The sequence below is a fragment of the Calidris pugnax genome, unplaced genomic scaffold (assembly GCF_001431845.1).
Source record: "Calidris pugnax isolate Ruff unplaced genomic scaffold, ASM143184v1 scaffold27, whole genome shotgun sequence".
Classification (NCBI taxonomy): Eukaryota; Metazoa; Chordata; class Aves; order Charadriiformes; family Scolopacidae; genus Calidris; species Calidris pugnax.
The window spans coordinates 7,461,636-7,476,418 of record NW_015090893.1 but is presented as its reverse complement, the minus strand read 5'-3'; the positions used below and the strand labels follow the sequence as shown (position 1 = coordinate 7,476,418).

At 53.2% G+C, this 14,783-nt stretch overlaps 1 protein-coding gene across 2 annotated transcripts in view; it reads right to left on the bottom strand.

The window, feature by feature from the left end:
• Positions 1-22: 22 nt before the first annotated feature.
• SH3PXD2B (SH3 and PX domains 2B) overlaps positions 23-14,783 on the bottom strand; it is a 78,312-nt gene continuing 63,551 nt past the window's right edge. The window contains exons 7-14 of one of the 2 annotated variants that reach the window (XM_014948234.1): positions 12,145-12,279; positions 10,542-10,646; positions 9,725-9,808; positions 8,318-8,435; positions 6,776-7,002; positions 6,169-6,218; positions 5,549-5,674; positions 23-4,535 (exon numbers count right to left, since the gene is read on the bottom strand). In XM_014948234.1, the coding sequence (XP_014803720.1) occupies positions 3,039-4,535; positions 5,549-5,674; positions 6,169-6,218; positions 6,776-7,002; positions 8,318-8,435; positions 9,725-9,808; positions 10,542-10,646; positions 12,145-12,279 (2,342 nt within the window). In that variant the 3' untranslated portion in view covers positions 23-3,038. The remainder of the gene's footprint in view (positions 4,536-5,548; positions 5,675-6,168; positions 6,219-6,775; positions 7,003-8,317; positions 8,436-9,724; positions 9,809-10,541; positions 10,647-12,144; positions 12,280-14,783) is intronic. The other variant, XM_014948235.1, reaches the window with a different exon arrangement.

The window sequence follows — 14,783 nt, the reverse complement described above, 5'->3', positions numbered from 1 at the left end:
CCCCTGCCCACAGTAATGCAGATTTAAATGCGCCTACATAATACAGCGAAACATGGACAAGCAGGCTTTGAGAGCCTGCCAGGAATGTGCCGAGCTGTGGGACCCCCCCCCAACCCCGACACCTGGCTCTTCTGCCCCAAACCATGGCGATGCACCCCAACCCTTGCTGCAAGCACCAGCCTCAGGGCCACGCTGCTGGTGGGCAAGGAGGGAGGTTGGTCTTTGGCTGATGGGGTGATGCACCGTGCGGCCAAACTCAGGGCACTGAGCCTCCCGGCCGCCCTCCTCCTCCTCAGAGGTAGTCGGGGAGCTTGGCCGCGTTGGATGCGCGAGGTACAGAGAGGAGGCACAGCCTGGCAGGGGGTGAGCACGGCTGCCAAACTGGGGGGGACACATGTGTGGGACAAGGGAGGGCAAAGCCCTGCCAGCCCAATGGCTCACAGCATCTTGCCCAACCTGCAGTCCCTTCGCAGATGGAAGAGCGGCAGGAAGGAGTAAGGCTGCAGGTGTCAGCACCCTACTGAGGGTGACCCCCCACACACACCTTGGGAACTCACCCTGCCTTCTTGGAAGCTCTTTGGGAACAAGGGAGCGATCCCATCACGCCCTCAATGAGCCAAATACAGTACTTGTGTCAGCAAAATGAAGCACTACCAGTTCTGAGGTTCAGTCTGGGAGGAAAGCAGAAATAGCCCTCATTTAGTAGGGAGGTCACAGAAATAGCATTGTCCCCTCTGAGGAAAGCCGGGGGCAGTGAGGTCTCTGAGACAGAGAAAGGAGAGATGCTGCTGAGATTAAAAGGCCATTCAGGAAGAGAGAGCAAGGACACAGTGCCATGGGGAAAGGGCACACAGCACTTTCACCCCCTGCCAGAGAGGATGGGGGGCACAGGTCCAGCCCCCTCCCCAGCTATGCTGGGGGCTGGATTTGGCTGCCAGAGAGCTCTGGCTTAACTCTTCCTGTCCCCATTCCTTTCCAAAGCAAAAGGGATTTACGGGAGCAAGAGATGCACAGAGACAGGGCAGCATTTTTCCCCCAGCCCACCCCGCAACTCTCCCGGGAGCACAGCAACACCTCGCAATGTGCCACGCAGGGAACGTTCTTAGAGGATTGGGTTGCAGATGTTATTGCTTATTGCCAGCGCAGGTGAGTCAGCCTGATGGGAGGCTGATGGTGCCACCAGAGAAAACTGTAGGTGGGAGGAAGAGGAATCAGCTGGAGAGCCGGGGGTGTGAATTCCCACAGCTAAAAATGAACCTTGGGGCTTCTGGGTATGAGGCTGGACTGGGATGGTCAGGACTTCTCCATCAGATCAGGTGGGACAAACTGTCCCATCACCCTTCCCAGAACAACCCTGGTGTGAGGCACCACCATTTGCATTCTGTACACAGACAGAGACACCTCCAACTCCATGTTTCCAGGGTAGAAAATACAGGACAGAGAAGGAAGTGAGTGCCTCGGGGGGGGGCGGACAACACTGCTTCAATTCTGCCAGCCTCAAATTAGAGGAAAACTATAATTGTTTTCAGCAGGAAAACAACGTGGCTGTAGAGCTGCGGCTGCAGCGCTCACACTTGCAATTAGACGAGAAAGGGCTCCAGGGCTTGGTCAACAAGAAACCCACAGAAGAACAGGTTTTAAAGCTCCTCTGGAGAGAGAAATGGGGCCCTGCATCTGGAAGCAGCCAAGTACAGAGAGAAGAAAGCAGCACTGGGGAACGACAGCTCATCCTCCTGCTGGGATAAGCAACACTGCAGGCAAGATTAAGCTTGGCAGGCAGGAATGTCAGCACAGAAAAACACCAGGCTCCGCTTGACCTGAAGCCCCCCAAACAGCCCGCCACGCAGGATGAAAGGAAAGTACCTGGAAAACAGGCAGACGGGGTGACGAACAAGGCAGGGAGCCCCTGAGCACCAGACACGCCTCGCAACTGGTTGTGGTGAGGAGCTGAACTCCCACATTCTGGATTGCACTTGGTAATATCAGCACCTACTGAAGGACCCACCTCCTGGCTGCTGCCCGCCAGCCTGGGGAAGCTCTGTGGGTCCTGGGAACGCGTGGTCCCCTAATAGTCCAACAGGCAGGGCAGACTGTGTGGGAAGAAAAGCAAAGCATCCTCTTTTCAGGGCTTTTGGGGTCATTTTGGTCCTCTGTGCCTTGCATAGTATTCTTCAGCTACCGAGGCAAAACACCTCTTGTTGTTTGGTTGCAACACTGCACAGGAGAAGCCTGCGTAGTGTCCTGGATCTGCACAGAGAGGACCTGTTATATATGTCCATTGTGTGTGTGTATTTTTGTGTATTTTTTTTTTTTCCACCAGGAGGATGTTGAAGTTAACAACACTTGTCGTAGAGCAGGGATGGACCAAGGGATGGTCCTGTGGTATGCACGGTGCGGGGAGCGAGGGACAGCCCTTTCCAGGGTGCAATGCCTGTGCCTGCACATATGCACAGAGCTACAGGGACCCTGTTTCTCTGCGATCATTCCTTCTTTTTGCCACCTTCCCTGTGGCTCGGCTACACACCTGGACTAAGCAATGTGACCTACAACATTTGACTGTGACCCTGAGCCTCAGGGAAAGGCAAACCTTTTTTGTAAGGTGAGATCTCCTTTGCTGGTACCGCGCCACGCTTCACTTCTCCCTTTTCAATTCCATTTCAGTTCCCCATACAGGTGGCAAAAATGTCTACCAAGGTCCATCTCCACAGCATGGAGAACCATGGTAGCCATCATACGCCACAAAGCTTGGCCAGAGCAGCCCCAGCTGTATGGCTGGGCTGCTGGCATGGCCATAGGAGCAAAGTGCTCGGGGGGTACATGGGGAGGAAGGTGAGTAGGAGCACACAGGTGGGCAGGGGAGATCAAGCTGCTTCCTCCACGCTGCCACCAATGGGCACCAACTGGGATGTGTGGAATCTCTATTACTATTTTTTTTTTTTTTTTCAAAGCCAGCCTCACGGAAAACTATAAATTAATCTGCTAATTAAATATTCAGGTGAGAGACCAGGGAACCTCCAGCCATGTGAGCAGAGGAGCGGCTATGGCTTCTTCCGTAGGTAATTGGAAGGGATCCAGCCCTCCCAGCACGTCCCCCCAGTCAGGACCTTGCAAAACCACCAGCCGCTGCTGTTCTTCTCCCGAACTTCAAACAAAGTCCCTTCTTTAAAGCTGTTGGTCTCCTCGTCGCCTTCAAAATCCGCCACTGCCACATAGAGAGCTTCCCTGCTGATGTCCTGACTGGAGACGGGGGCTGAGGTCCTCTCCCTGGCTTCCCCTCTCTCCACCGGCTTGGACACCACCTTTGGGCTTACGCTGCTTTTCACTTTGGCTTCTTCTTGGATGGAGGCAGAGAGGAATGGCTTGGCTTTTGGAGGAACCAGCATGGGCCTCCCTGGCACCGGGGACGATCTGATTTCGGGCGCTTCCCGTGCTGGGGCCCTGAGCTCTGCCACGGGGCCAGGGGCAGGACCCCCCGTTTTCTTTGGGGGTGGTGGTCTGCGGGGTGGCACAATGGGGCGCTGCGGCGGGGGCTCCCTGGCACCCGGGGTGTTTGCTGGGCCCAGGGGAGATTTGGGCAGCACCTCTTTCACAGGCTGGCTCTCCAGCTTGGGCAGGGGTTTGCTCTCTGTACTTGGTCGCTCCTGAAACCTTCCAGAAGCCTCTGAAGAGACCACGGCGTTACTGAAGGAGCTTTCACCAGCAGCAGTGTCCTGCTCAGAGGGTTTCTCTGGGCACTTTGCAGGTCTAAGCTTGCTTCGCAGGCTGCAAATGTCCAGTTTATCATCAGCTGGATGTGGGTCAGTTCGGGGGGCTGCAGCGGGTTTTGGTCTGATCTGAGGTCTTGACTTCAAGAATGGATTCTGGGTGATGGGCTCAGGCTTGTCCTCCACGGGCTCAGCTTTTGGCTTGGTTGGCTTGACAATGGGCCGGAGGTTTGGCTTCTTCACCTCCTTGGCTGACACCTTGTGTCCACATTCCAGTCCCATTTCGTTTTTCAGCTGGAAGAGTTTGCCCTTCTCCGGTTTCAGCTCAGGCTTCTTGTTGTCCTTTGGGGCCATTGACTGCTTAGGTGGGATAATAGGCAAAATCATGCCTGGAGGCTTGGGGGGAGGCCTCTGCCTCTCCAGTAACTCGCCTTCTGATTTAATGATGGACTCCTTCCTGGGCGGCAGGCTGGGCTTCTCCTCCGTGTCATGGTCCACAATTTCCTCATAGCCACCAGCAAAGGCTAGGTCCCCACTCTCGGGAGCCTCCTTCCCCTTCCAGTCTTTGGCCCACTTCCCACCACAGTCCGTACCATTAGGAGGAGCCTCTGGCAGAGGACGACATGGTCCCACTGCTTCTTCGCTGGTGTTGCTGTCAGCTGTGGTGTCACCGAGCCGGAGCTGGGCCATCTCGTTGGGTAGTGGAGCCAGGAAATTCGGCCTGGACGCGTTGCTGGTTTTCTTGTACTTGTCAATGAACGTGGCAGGGGCCCAGCCTTCCTTCTCCTCAATCTGAATGTACCACCAGCCACTCAGGTTCTTCTCAATAACCTGCCAGAAGGAGAGGAAACTTCAGACGTATGTAGGAGCTCTCTCTGCACAAGAGGGGATGCTGGGTGTCCCTGAAATGATGCCAGGGTGGCACATGGCCTTTGTGCCTCTCCATCCTGGTAACCAGAAGCCATGTAATCACAGGACTGGTATCCTAACAGGAGGAGAACCTGCTAACGACCTTTGCCAGGGAAGGGGACCTGCGTGCCATGGGACTGAGGAATGATATTAGCCCTGTCAAGGAGCTGCAGTTGAGCTGTTACCATTTTTCATTTTTTTAATTTTTTTTTTTTTGTGTGTGGTTGGACTAGATGATCTCAAAGGTCCCTTCTAACCATGAACATTCTGTGATTCTGTGATCCTGCCCAGGAGAGAGGACGGGGATGCCGGGTGCTGGCAGTGGCCACTGCGCGGCACTGTTGGAGCAATCAAGTGGCAGCGACGCTGCACGGATCAGACACTGCCCGGCCCCTGTGTGCTCCAGAAGTGGGGCCAGCACCCGGGAGAAGCTGACTGGCACAGCTGTAAAGGGGAAAAATCCTCTCAGAGAGGCACAGCTTACATTTTGTAAAGCAAAATCACATGGGCAAGAGGGGTTCTGCCAGTAAAGGTGGGTGTGCTAGGAAAGCAATTCTGAAAGGGCTTCCAGCTTTACACCTGGCCTCCATAAGAAAATAACCACCATCTCTACCTCCAATTTGTGATGTGGTTTTAATTTCCAGTAGCTCAGACAACACAGCATCCAACATTTAGGGGACAGCAGGCCACCAAAAGCACCAGGAACTCCAAAGTCTCATGAGTTCATACAGGTTTCTCTCCCACTCTAGGAGAGCCCTGGGATGTTAACAGTCCACAGAAGCAATCACAGCACCACCATGCCCAGTTTCCACCCAGAACACCATGGTGAGCAGATCTTCCCTGCCTGGAAAGGGAGCTCCTGCCTGAAACAGGTCCCAGAGCAATGGAGCACTGCACTAACATGAAGATGTGAGAAGGGAAGATGACAGTCTCACCTCTACTTTCATTCCTGCCTGGAAGCTGATGCCATCAGGGATGGTGGTCTGGAAGTCAGCGATGGTGTAATATTCCTCTTCCACTTGAGGTGGGACAGGAGGTTTAGGCAGATTCAAACCACGTGGCTATGACAAGAAAAAAGAAAACCCATCAGTGTGTTTCTACAGAAGGTGTGACACAACACCTTGCACAGCCCACCAGCCTGCAGAGACACAAGCCAGCATGGCCAGGCCAGGGAGACCTGCTCTGCCCACCACCATCCTCACCAACACAAACCAGCAAACCATTTCCAGGCTAAGCAGAAAATTGCTCAGTGCCAGAGCTCTTGCAGACAGCAGAGTCCTCCTCCCCAGAGGAAGGGAGCCAGTCTGCAGCCTCCCACTGGCAACCCAGCCTTGTGGGACAGACTGGCCAAAAGTTCATTTAAAGACCACATGCAAAAAGAAGAGTCTTAAGACAGCAGGGAGGTGGCACGTGTACTCCAGCCTTGAATGACAGAAGAGCACATGGTACAGGGGCAAGATCCCAGGTAAAGAATAACCAGCGACCAGAGCTCCTTTCAGTGCTCCTCTCTGACTCCCTTTGTCATTGCTGCTCTCCTACATCAGCTGGCACTTACTATGGTGAGATCTCGGCGAGGAGGGGGTCTCTGCCTCATCTTTGGTGACTCTGTGGAGGAAGAATTTCAGATGCTGTTGAGTTTCTGGCTTTTGGTCACACGTGTGTTCACAAAAGACAAGTGAAAGACAAATCAGAGAGGAAAAGACCAAGCCTGCCCCATGGGCAAGGAAGCCGAAGGAGAAACCTGTCTGCCCATGGGTCACCCAGGTTTTGAGGGCATCCCATCAGCTTTGTACCATCAAGTGCCACTGAGAAATACAGCTGAGGTCACCACATGAAACTGCTTTATCATTGCAGGCCTGACCCAGAAGACCTGACCTGCAGAGGAATTAAAAAGCCCCTGCTTCTGAGAGGAGAGCATCTCCAGTCTGAGACGGGGAAGCTTTTATCCCCATCACATTTGCTGATCCTCACCGGGTCCCTGGGCAGCATTGTGCTTGTGTCCCATCAGCCTGTGCAATGTCACCTCTGGACCTTGCTGCAGAGCTCAGAGCACCTGCAAACCTTCTGTCTCCCTCACACCCCGTTACACTGCCCAAAAGCCTACAGGACAGACTGCACTGACACCCCAGCCACCACTAGCCTCCTCCCCACCGGCCACTTACTGCGTCGGATGTCAGCATTGGGCAGGGGACGGCTGTCGAACCTCCCGTCCCTTTGGCCAGCAAGCCCATCCTTCTCTCGGCTCGCCACAACCTGCTGCCGGGAGATGCCATCCAGATCCAAGGCACAGGAATGAGCGGAGGAGCCTGATCCCAGCTTCTGTGAGAACATCTCTCCATTCCCCTTTTTGAGGTAGGAGGCGGGGGCCCAGCCTTCTTGGCCTTGGTACCTGCAGTGGCAACAACAGCAGCGTCACTGTGCAGAGTCCCCGGACTGGACCACAAGCCCTTCCTGGAGAAGTGACCTACTGTGCTCGAGTGGTGTTGAGCCATCGGACATCCCTGGAGCCGCAGCTCAGGACATGTGTTGACTAAAGGTACTGCAGGATCTGGGCAAAACAAGCTTGCTCGGAGTCATGCCCTGTGGCACGTGGGCACCTGGAGAGCTCCAGCCATGACTAATGCTCCCGTGCAAGCCGGCCTCGGCCAGCGGGCCAAGGGCTGGGAAAAGCACGAAGCCTGATTTCCTTTTCACCTCAGCAATGGCTCCAGTTCAGGAACGAAGAGCACTGGCCGGGGAAGCAGAGGGGAAAACCAGAGAGCTGCTGCTGGGATTGATGTACCTGGTCTTTGGAGAAAGCACAAGCCCTTTGCCTGAGTGCCGGCAGCCTGGATCCCTTCCCTGCTCTAAATCTGTTCTGTTTAGGAGAGAAACCAACGATCTGATTGAGAAACCACATCCGCTGAGTCTCCCTGCCATGCTGGAGGGTCCCACGCCAGCATCAGAGACTCTCCCCGCTGGCTGGGCTGCAGCCACTACGCTCAGATGGCACCAGCTACTGAGCTTGTAATTGCCTTTAGAGCTCTCATGGCAGCTCTCCTCTGCTTAAAAAGTCAATGGACATTTTTCTGGGGCTTTTCTTTTTCTTTTTTTTTTGCATTTTTCTGGGTCTTGCTGCCAAGACCACAGGTTCAACATAAGGTTAAGAAAATTGCAGCATGTGCTCCCACCCTGCTCGAGTCCAGCCATTTGCTAGACCTCAGACAAGAGAAAATGAGTTTCCAGGAGAAAACAAGTATCAGCTTGGGATGATCTGGAGTCTTTGGCCTCAGCACACCCTGCACAGAGCAGACCTGGCTCGGACAATGGCCATTCTCTGCAGGAGCCTCCTAACAGAGCCAGAGGATGCAGCCTGCCTCCAGGACGCTCACTGGTTTTCCCATCAGCAGCACACGACCTAACACTGGTGCTCTCACGCCAGTTCCCTTTGCGCTGCTGGGGCATGTGATGCTGTGACACAGTCCACCTCCCAGCACCGGAAATCGGGGGATTTTAAAGATGTTTAACCACAGCTACGCTTGGCTGAAGCCCTGAACGTCAGCTAGCCTTAGTTTGTAGGGATGGAGAGAAATGAGTCCTGGTATTCTGCCCTCCCCAATACCCTGGGCTTGCCTTTGGACTGTACATCCCAGGCGCACCAGGTCTCTGCTTTGCACAGCCCCGGCTGCACTGCCAGGGAAGAGGAAGAGGTAGGGACGTTTTACCTGATTTTCCACCAGCCCTCCAGGTTCTTCTGGATCACCTCCACCACAGCCCCTTTGTCCAGGTTCATTTCATCCTGGTCTCTCGCGGTGTATGGGTAAATAACGGTGTACTTCTCCTCTGTTGGAAAGAAAATGCAGCTTCAGAGAGATATTGTTTTACTGGACTCAGTTGACCAACAGCTAAGTGCTTTATATAACGATAATTCCTGTTGTAATACAGGCGCAAACACACAGAGATACACAACTATTCATAAAAGAAATGCCAGTGAAATTTATTTCAAAAAAAACCCAGCTGCATTTTGAAATGTAAGCTTTGGTGAGCTAGTCTGGTCCAAAGAGCAGTTTGTCTAAAACAGTTCTTCCTCTCCCCTAGGAGTAAAGGTTCTTTTATATGACAGCTCTCCTCTCACCTGCTCTTCACAAAAGCTCTACCATGCACTCACTTCAGTTCAAATTTCTTTCTCAGAGCCTTTAAAGAAGAACTGTCCTCTACAGAGGGAAAGAAATCCCATAAACATCAGGGAAGTATCACCACCCACCCCTCCCCAGATGTGCTCTCATGCGCAGCCCTCAAACCCCTTTACAACAGCAGCTCTAGATGAACTTCCCTGGTCAACAGTTGGGTCCCCCAAAGCACTGGACAAAGCCACGTGGCGAGCCTGGAGAAGAGTCTGATGTCCTGTCCACTAGACCAAACAGTAAGCAGGGACACAGATGTTTCAAGAGGAAGCGAAACATCCTAACAGCCATGCGGGCAACATGTCAGCAAACAGGTCCATCCATCCACCCCTCTCCCTCACCTCGTCCTGTCCTCACTGCAGGAAACCCAGGAAATCAATTGCTTGTGCTTAAGCAGTGCCACAATATTTCGAAGGCCATTTTGGGGAAAAATCTGCCTCCAAAATCCATACCTCTGGACATTCATATTATCCCCACCATGCATGTTTCCTGGCTTTGTCCTCTTGGAGGAGCACGTCTCTCAAAGGGCCTGATTTCCCACACCCTTCATGCAAGTGAGGCAAAGCAGAAAATGTCCTGTTACATCCAGCAAAACCAAGCTGGCTCTTGTCCTCCTAAGCCCATCTGAGCCACCAGCTCCATGGCTCGGAGGAGTTACTCTTACAGGAAACAAGGCAGCAGTTGCAGGAAGTCTGCACACGTGTGTTGGGGGAAAGCAAAACCTCCAGCTTCTGTATGCAAAACAAGCCTCAAAAAGTTAGAAGGAACAGCTGACAGAGGAAAGAGAGGTGGACATGAGTGGGCCTAATGGAAGGCCGAGGAGCATATACAACACACATTGAGGACTGATACAAGCAGGGTCCATCACATGCAAAGCAAACAAACATGCACACAACAAGGCTCCAAGCACAAAACATGGGCAGCCAAACAAGCCTCTATGAAGTCCACCTTGACCCCATCCACTGGTGTATAAGTCCCCAAGAGTCCGACGGCGGCCAACGTGCCTGGGCAGAGACCAGTATCTCCGTGGGACTGGGAAGAGCATGTTGGGGAAGCAGGAGAAGGACAAGAGAGGATGTAAGGAGGTGGCACTTCAGGTCCAAGTGGAGACAGGGCTGACAAGAGAGAGTGGCACAGAGACTGTTCTTGCCTGGAGCCTTCTGGGGGCCTCTCCAAGTCTGAGCCTCCCCAAGTCTGAGCCTCCCCTCCCACCTTCATCCCCTCCCAGATGAGGGGCTGAGCCAGCTACAGCACTGCTTTGAGCAGCCAGCGGTCAATGAGAAGGACACATTCTCCAGGGGCGTTTCAGATTGCTCTGAGCAAAGGTTGCAACCTTGCTGTTCTCAGAATGTGAGCTCATGCGTGCTCTTTGTTCTGCATGGGTTTAGAAGACAAGGGAATTTTCCTAGCACCTGAGCTTTGCTCCTCCTCCAGCACAGGTAAAACAGCTCCCTGGGGCCTAAAGGAGGCATTGGGATGGCAAAACTGGGTGTTCCCTAGAGGTCACCTTCAACCCCTCTGTGAGGGAGCAGAAAGGCCAGCAGTTACACTGCCAGTATCCAGCTGCCCCACTCCTGCTACAGCTGGAGCAGAGCACTGGGCAGGCACGACCACTACGGGCAGACACGACTGTAGAGCGTGTGTGGGTTTGTCCTTCCCTGGGCTCCTGCCCTGCCGAAGCCAGGGAAGGCTAAGCAGTCCTGAGAGCAACTCACTGCAGTTCCGCACGAAGAAGCCGGGGCAGATGTCTCCAGCAGCTTCTTACCTTCATCAGGCTGCATTGAGAACTCATCCTGAACACCATCCTGGGCCTCCAGGCAGGTCGCCGGCACCCAGCCTTGCTCCTCCGATGTGCTCACAAACCACCAGCCTGAGAAGAAAACAGCAGATGGCTCAGCCAAGGGCTCCCACCAACCAAAAACTCACTCCCTTCCTCCAAACCATGGAGTCTGGGGGGCTTTGCCTCCTCCTTGCTGCCAACGTGGGAGGCTGGGGTGGCCCCAAAGCAACAGAGCCAAGCGCTATCTGAAAGGGAGCACAGACAGCAGCACGGGAGAACCACAGCTGAATGTTACCTAAACGCACAGTTCCTTCCCCACAAAACACAGGAGAGACTCTGAGAACTCAATGGCTCCAGCCATCACATTTGCTTTTCATTTTTTTCCCTTTGTGGTTCATTTTCCCTCAGTCTGGGTCAGCAAGCCCAGGCCAATTAGCAGAGATGAATCCACTGTCTGCAAATCAATAGCTGACTCCTGCTGCGCTCTCGCCTTCTTTACATTTGTGGAAACAGTAAATTTTAAAAGCTAAGAGCAAATGCAGGATTAAAACATGAGCTCTCCCAGTGGAAACCTAGCCAGCTCCGTAGCGGCCACGAGCAATTCCGGGCCACCCTGGGTGTCCAATCAAAATAAACGTGTGCTCCTCAGTTATTAAAAGCACAAGCTATTTGTGTCTTTAGAGGGAAAAAAAATAAAGACCGAGCATTATGCTCAAAACCTCAGCAGTAAGTCATTTAGAAAGACAACTAGATTGTCGGGGAGGGAATCAGCAGCTACCTGCACGGAAGGGAAAATGAAGGTTGACATTTGATAAATAAATTATTTGCTGTATCTTTTGAATTGGCTGTGCTAATAGGTTTCACTTGCTTCAGGGTTGCTTTTATTTTCCCCATTCTCAAACACAGCTGCTGGTACAACTAATCCGCTGGGGACTGGGTTTCCAGAATTTTAAAATCTATTTTCACAATTTATCTTTAAACCCCCCCAAGCAACCTCTATTAACTTCAGGGAATAAATTCCCCTTTTCAACAGTCTCCAGAAGCTGGGCCCGTGACATGACTCAATCCCTTTGCAGAGGTTAAGAGCGAGCTGAAGTTTTGAAGCAAGCAAATGGCTGGGCTGCCTGCCCTGCTCCACACCCGGCTGCTCCATCGGGTTTGGAGGCAGGAATTGCAGATGCACAATGGGGGCTTTCATGGGCACCATGAGAGTGTCCCCCGCTGTCGACAAAACAAGCCTGCCAGCTCTGGGAGGAGTTGTCCCAGGACCCATCGACCAAGTTTTTCAGCACGAAGAAGCATAAAGTAGACTGGAAAAGCTGGACGGCGCCTGGTGCTCAGCACACGGGTAATCAGACCCCTCCTTTAGAGACAGTCCTGAAGTCTTGTCCACGCTCATACAGACAGCCTGCAGACTGAAAAGGCATCCCACCTCAACTGACCATCCAAGGACATCCCTGTGAGGCGCTGGAGGCTGTTTTGCTTAAGGTCCTATTAGGAAAACACTGGCAATACAGGATTTCTCTTCCTGCCCCTGCTCTGTGGCACAATAGACCCAAAGCCCTCTACCAAGACAAACTCTCTGTACCTGATTCGTTCTTCTCAATGATATCCACCAACTGGCCCACGCACAAGCTGATCTCGGAGCTCTCCTGCTTCTGGTAGTCTGCCACCACGACATACTGCTCCAGCACCAAGGGGTCGACGGATGCAGAGTCAGCTCCTGCACAGGGGGAACAAGAACCGACCCATGCGCCAGGGTCAGCACCAGCTCCCCAGAGCACAGGCCACCGCTCCCGAGCACCTGCTGGCCTGCGAGAAGCTCCAGGGCACCCTGGGGACCCCAGCGTGAGAGACGTGAGCCAGAAACTTGGGCAGAGTGAGGAGAAGAGAGACCAAACCAGCAGCCAGGTGAGATGGGTACAGCCAGGTGAGACCCTTCATTTGCTACCCACCTTCCTGCTCACAGACAGACCCATCCAAGCAACCCCACCACCACGGATGTGCATGGATGCTGCGGGAGGCTCGGGGCAGTCTCCTGTGTGCTGGCATCAGCTGCCCCAATGCAGGGACTCGTTCCGACCCCAAACTCAAGACACACAACCTGCAGTGAGTTTTGCCGGTCCCGGCCACCCAGGTGGAGGGGTGTTTGTAGGGCAGAGCAGCATCCCCATCATCATTGCCTTTATGTATTTCAGCCGCCTCCTCACTCGCCAGCACTGTGTGCTCTCCCAGCTGTTTGCTCCACTAACCCCTCCTGCTGGAGATAATTCCATGCCGGAAAAGACAAAAAAAATATATATATACCCCAAGGAGGAGCCAAGGGGCAGGATTCACCGGGAGGGAAGCTTTCCCCTGGGCAGGAAAGGGATGCGGGGGAGGCTGCGCCGAGGCCGGGCGGGCTGCAGGTGGCACTGCGGGCTTAAGGACAGGGGACACCCGGGAGCACCGCCACCACCCCCCTTCTCTGCCAGGGCAGAGTTTGTATTTGGGGATTTCACTGAATTTCACTGAATTTTTAGAGTTGGAAGGGACCATAGAGATCATCTAGTCCAACTCCCCTGCTAAAGCAGGACCACCCAGAGCACGTCAGATCATGCCACTCAGGACGGCATCCAGGCGGGTCTTGAAAATCTCCAGAGAAGGGGACTCCACAACCTCCCTGGGCATCCTGTTCCAGGGCTTCGTCACCCTCACCGTGAAAAAGGTTTTCCTCATATTCAAGTGGAACCCTTTATGTTCCAACTTGTGCCCATTGCCCCTTGTCCTCTCACTGGCAACTACTGAAAAGAGTCTGGTTCCCTCCTCCCTCAGCCCGCCCTTGAGATACTTGTAGGCATTAATAAGGTCTCCCCTCAGCCTTCTCCTCTCCAGACTAAAGAGTCCCAGCTCTTTCAGCCTCTCCTCATAAGGGAGATGCTCCAGTCCTTGAATCATCTTTGTAGCCCTATGCTGGACTCTTTCCAGTACTTTCCACTACTACTTCCAGTAGTAGTGCTCCAGGGAGCACATTTAGGTTTAGGAGGGGGGCTCTGGACCTGGATGCACCCCCTTCACTGTGGCGCTGCTCCCTATGGGAGCGCTGCAGCGGAGGTTTTGGGTCGCATCTGTCTCTGGCCCAAGTTTGTCCCTATACACCGAGCAAAGCTGCCTTCTTCCCACACCTTGTTGTGTGCAAGGGGACCACAAAGTGACCTGGGGCTTTGCAGACCCACATGAGCAGACGCTATGGGTGCTCAGAGCCAAGTACAGCCTATTTGGTCCCACGGAGCCAGGCACTCACTGGCGCTCAGCCTCCTGCTAACAAGGCGTTTGGAGACCCAGAGCACCAGAAGCACTTGCCCCATCTGCCTCCAAAAGCTTCCAAGTATCAAAAAGGTGTCAGAAACTCTTGTCCATGGCTCCTCTGTGGCAGTGTGCTCTCCCTGTTTTTCCCCCTCTTCTTCCTCCCCCAGGTCCCGCTCGGGCCATGGCCACCATGGCCATCACAACATCAGTTGCGGTAACTTGCACCTGGACTTAGGGGGATGGCTGGCAACATAGCCAAAACACTGTCTGGAGTGAGGACCTAGATATTTTAGTCCCATGAAAATATGAGTATAGGTCAATTATCTTACTCTATAAATAGTGGACAGCCCAAGAGCCCTTTGAGCTCTCCTGTATGGCAGAGGGCTGCACGCCAGGATGTCCCCTTTTGTGAGGATGCTCCCTTAAGGTTCTGCTCCTCGAGGCTGAGAGACTCCTTGCCACAACAGATTCTCAGCAAGTGACTAATAGCATGCTAAACTTTGAAATCTTATCTAAGTAATATAAAGGGTTAATTGCACATATATAATCCTTTAGACATAAACCGTTGACCAAGTCTGGGACTAGGATTGGATCCAGCCGCACGTAGACTCCTCTCTGAGAAGGAGTTTAGAAAACAAAGGGGTCCTTTCTGAACCTCAGAAGACAGATCTAGCAGGTCTTCAGCAATCCTAGGATGCTCTGCTCCTCCCCAGAGAAGTTCTGTTGTGCCCAAGGTCAGAACCTCTCAAACTGGCTCTGAGAAAGAAAGACCACAACAAAGGCTTAAATGAAAAAAATGTATCTTCAGGACAGTCATATTTAAAGGAAGACGATGCAAATTGTCCATGTTATTCTGCTATAAACAGCACTTTGCAGGGCTCCAGGTGAGCTGCCCGAGTGCAAAAGACCTGTTACCACTAATGAAAGCTTCCTCCATGC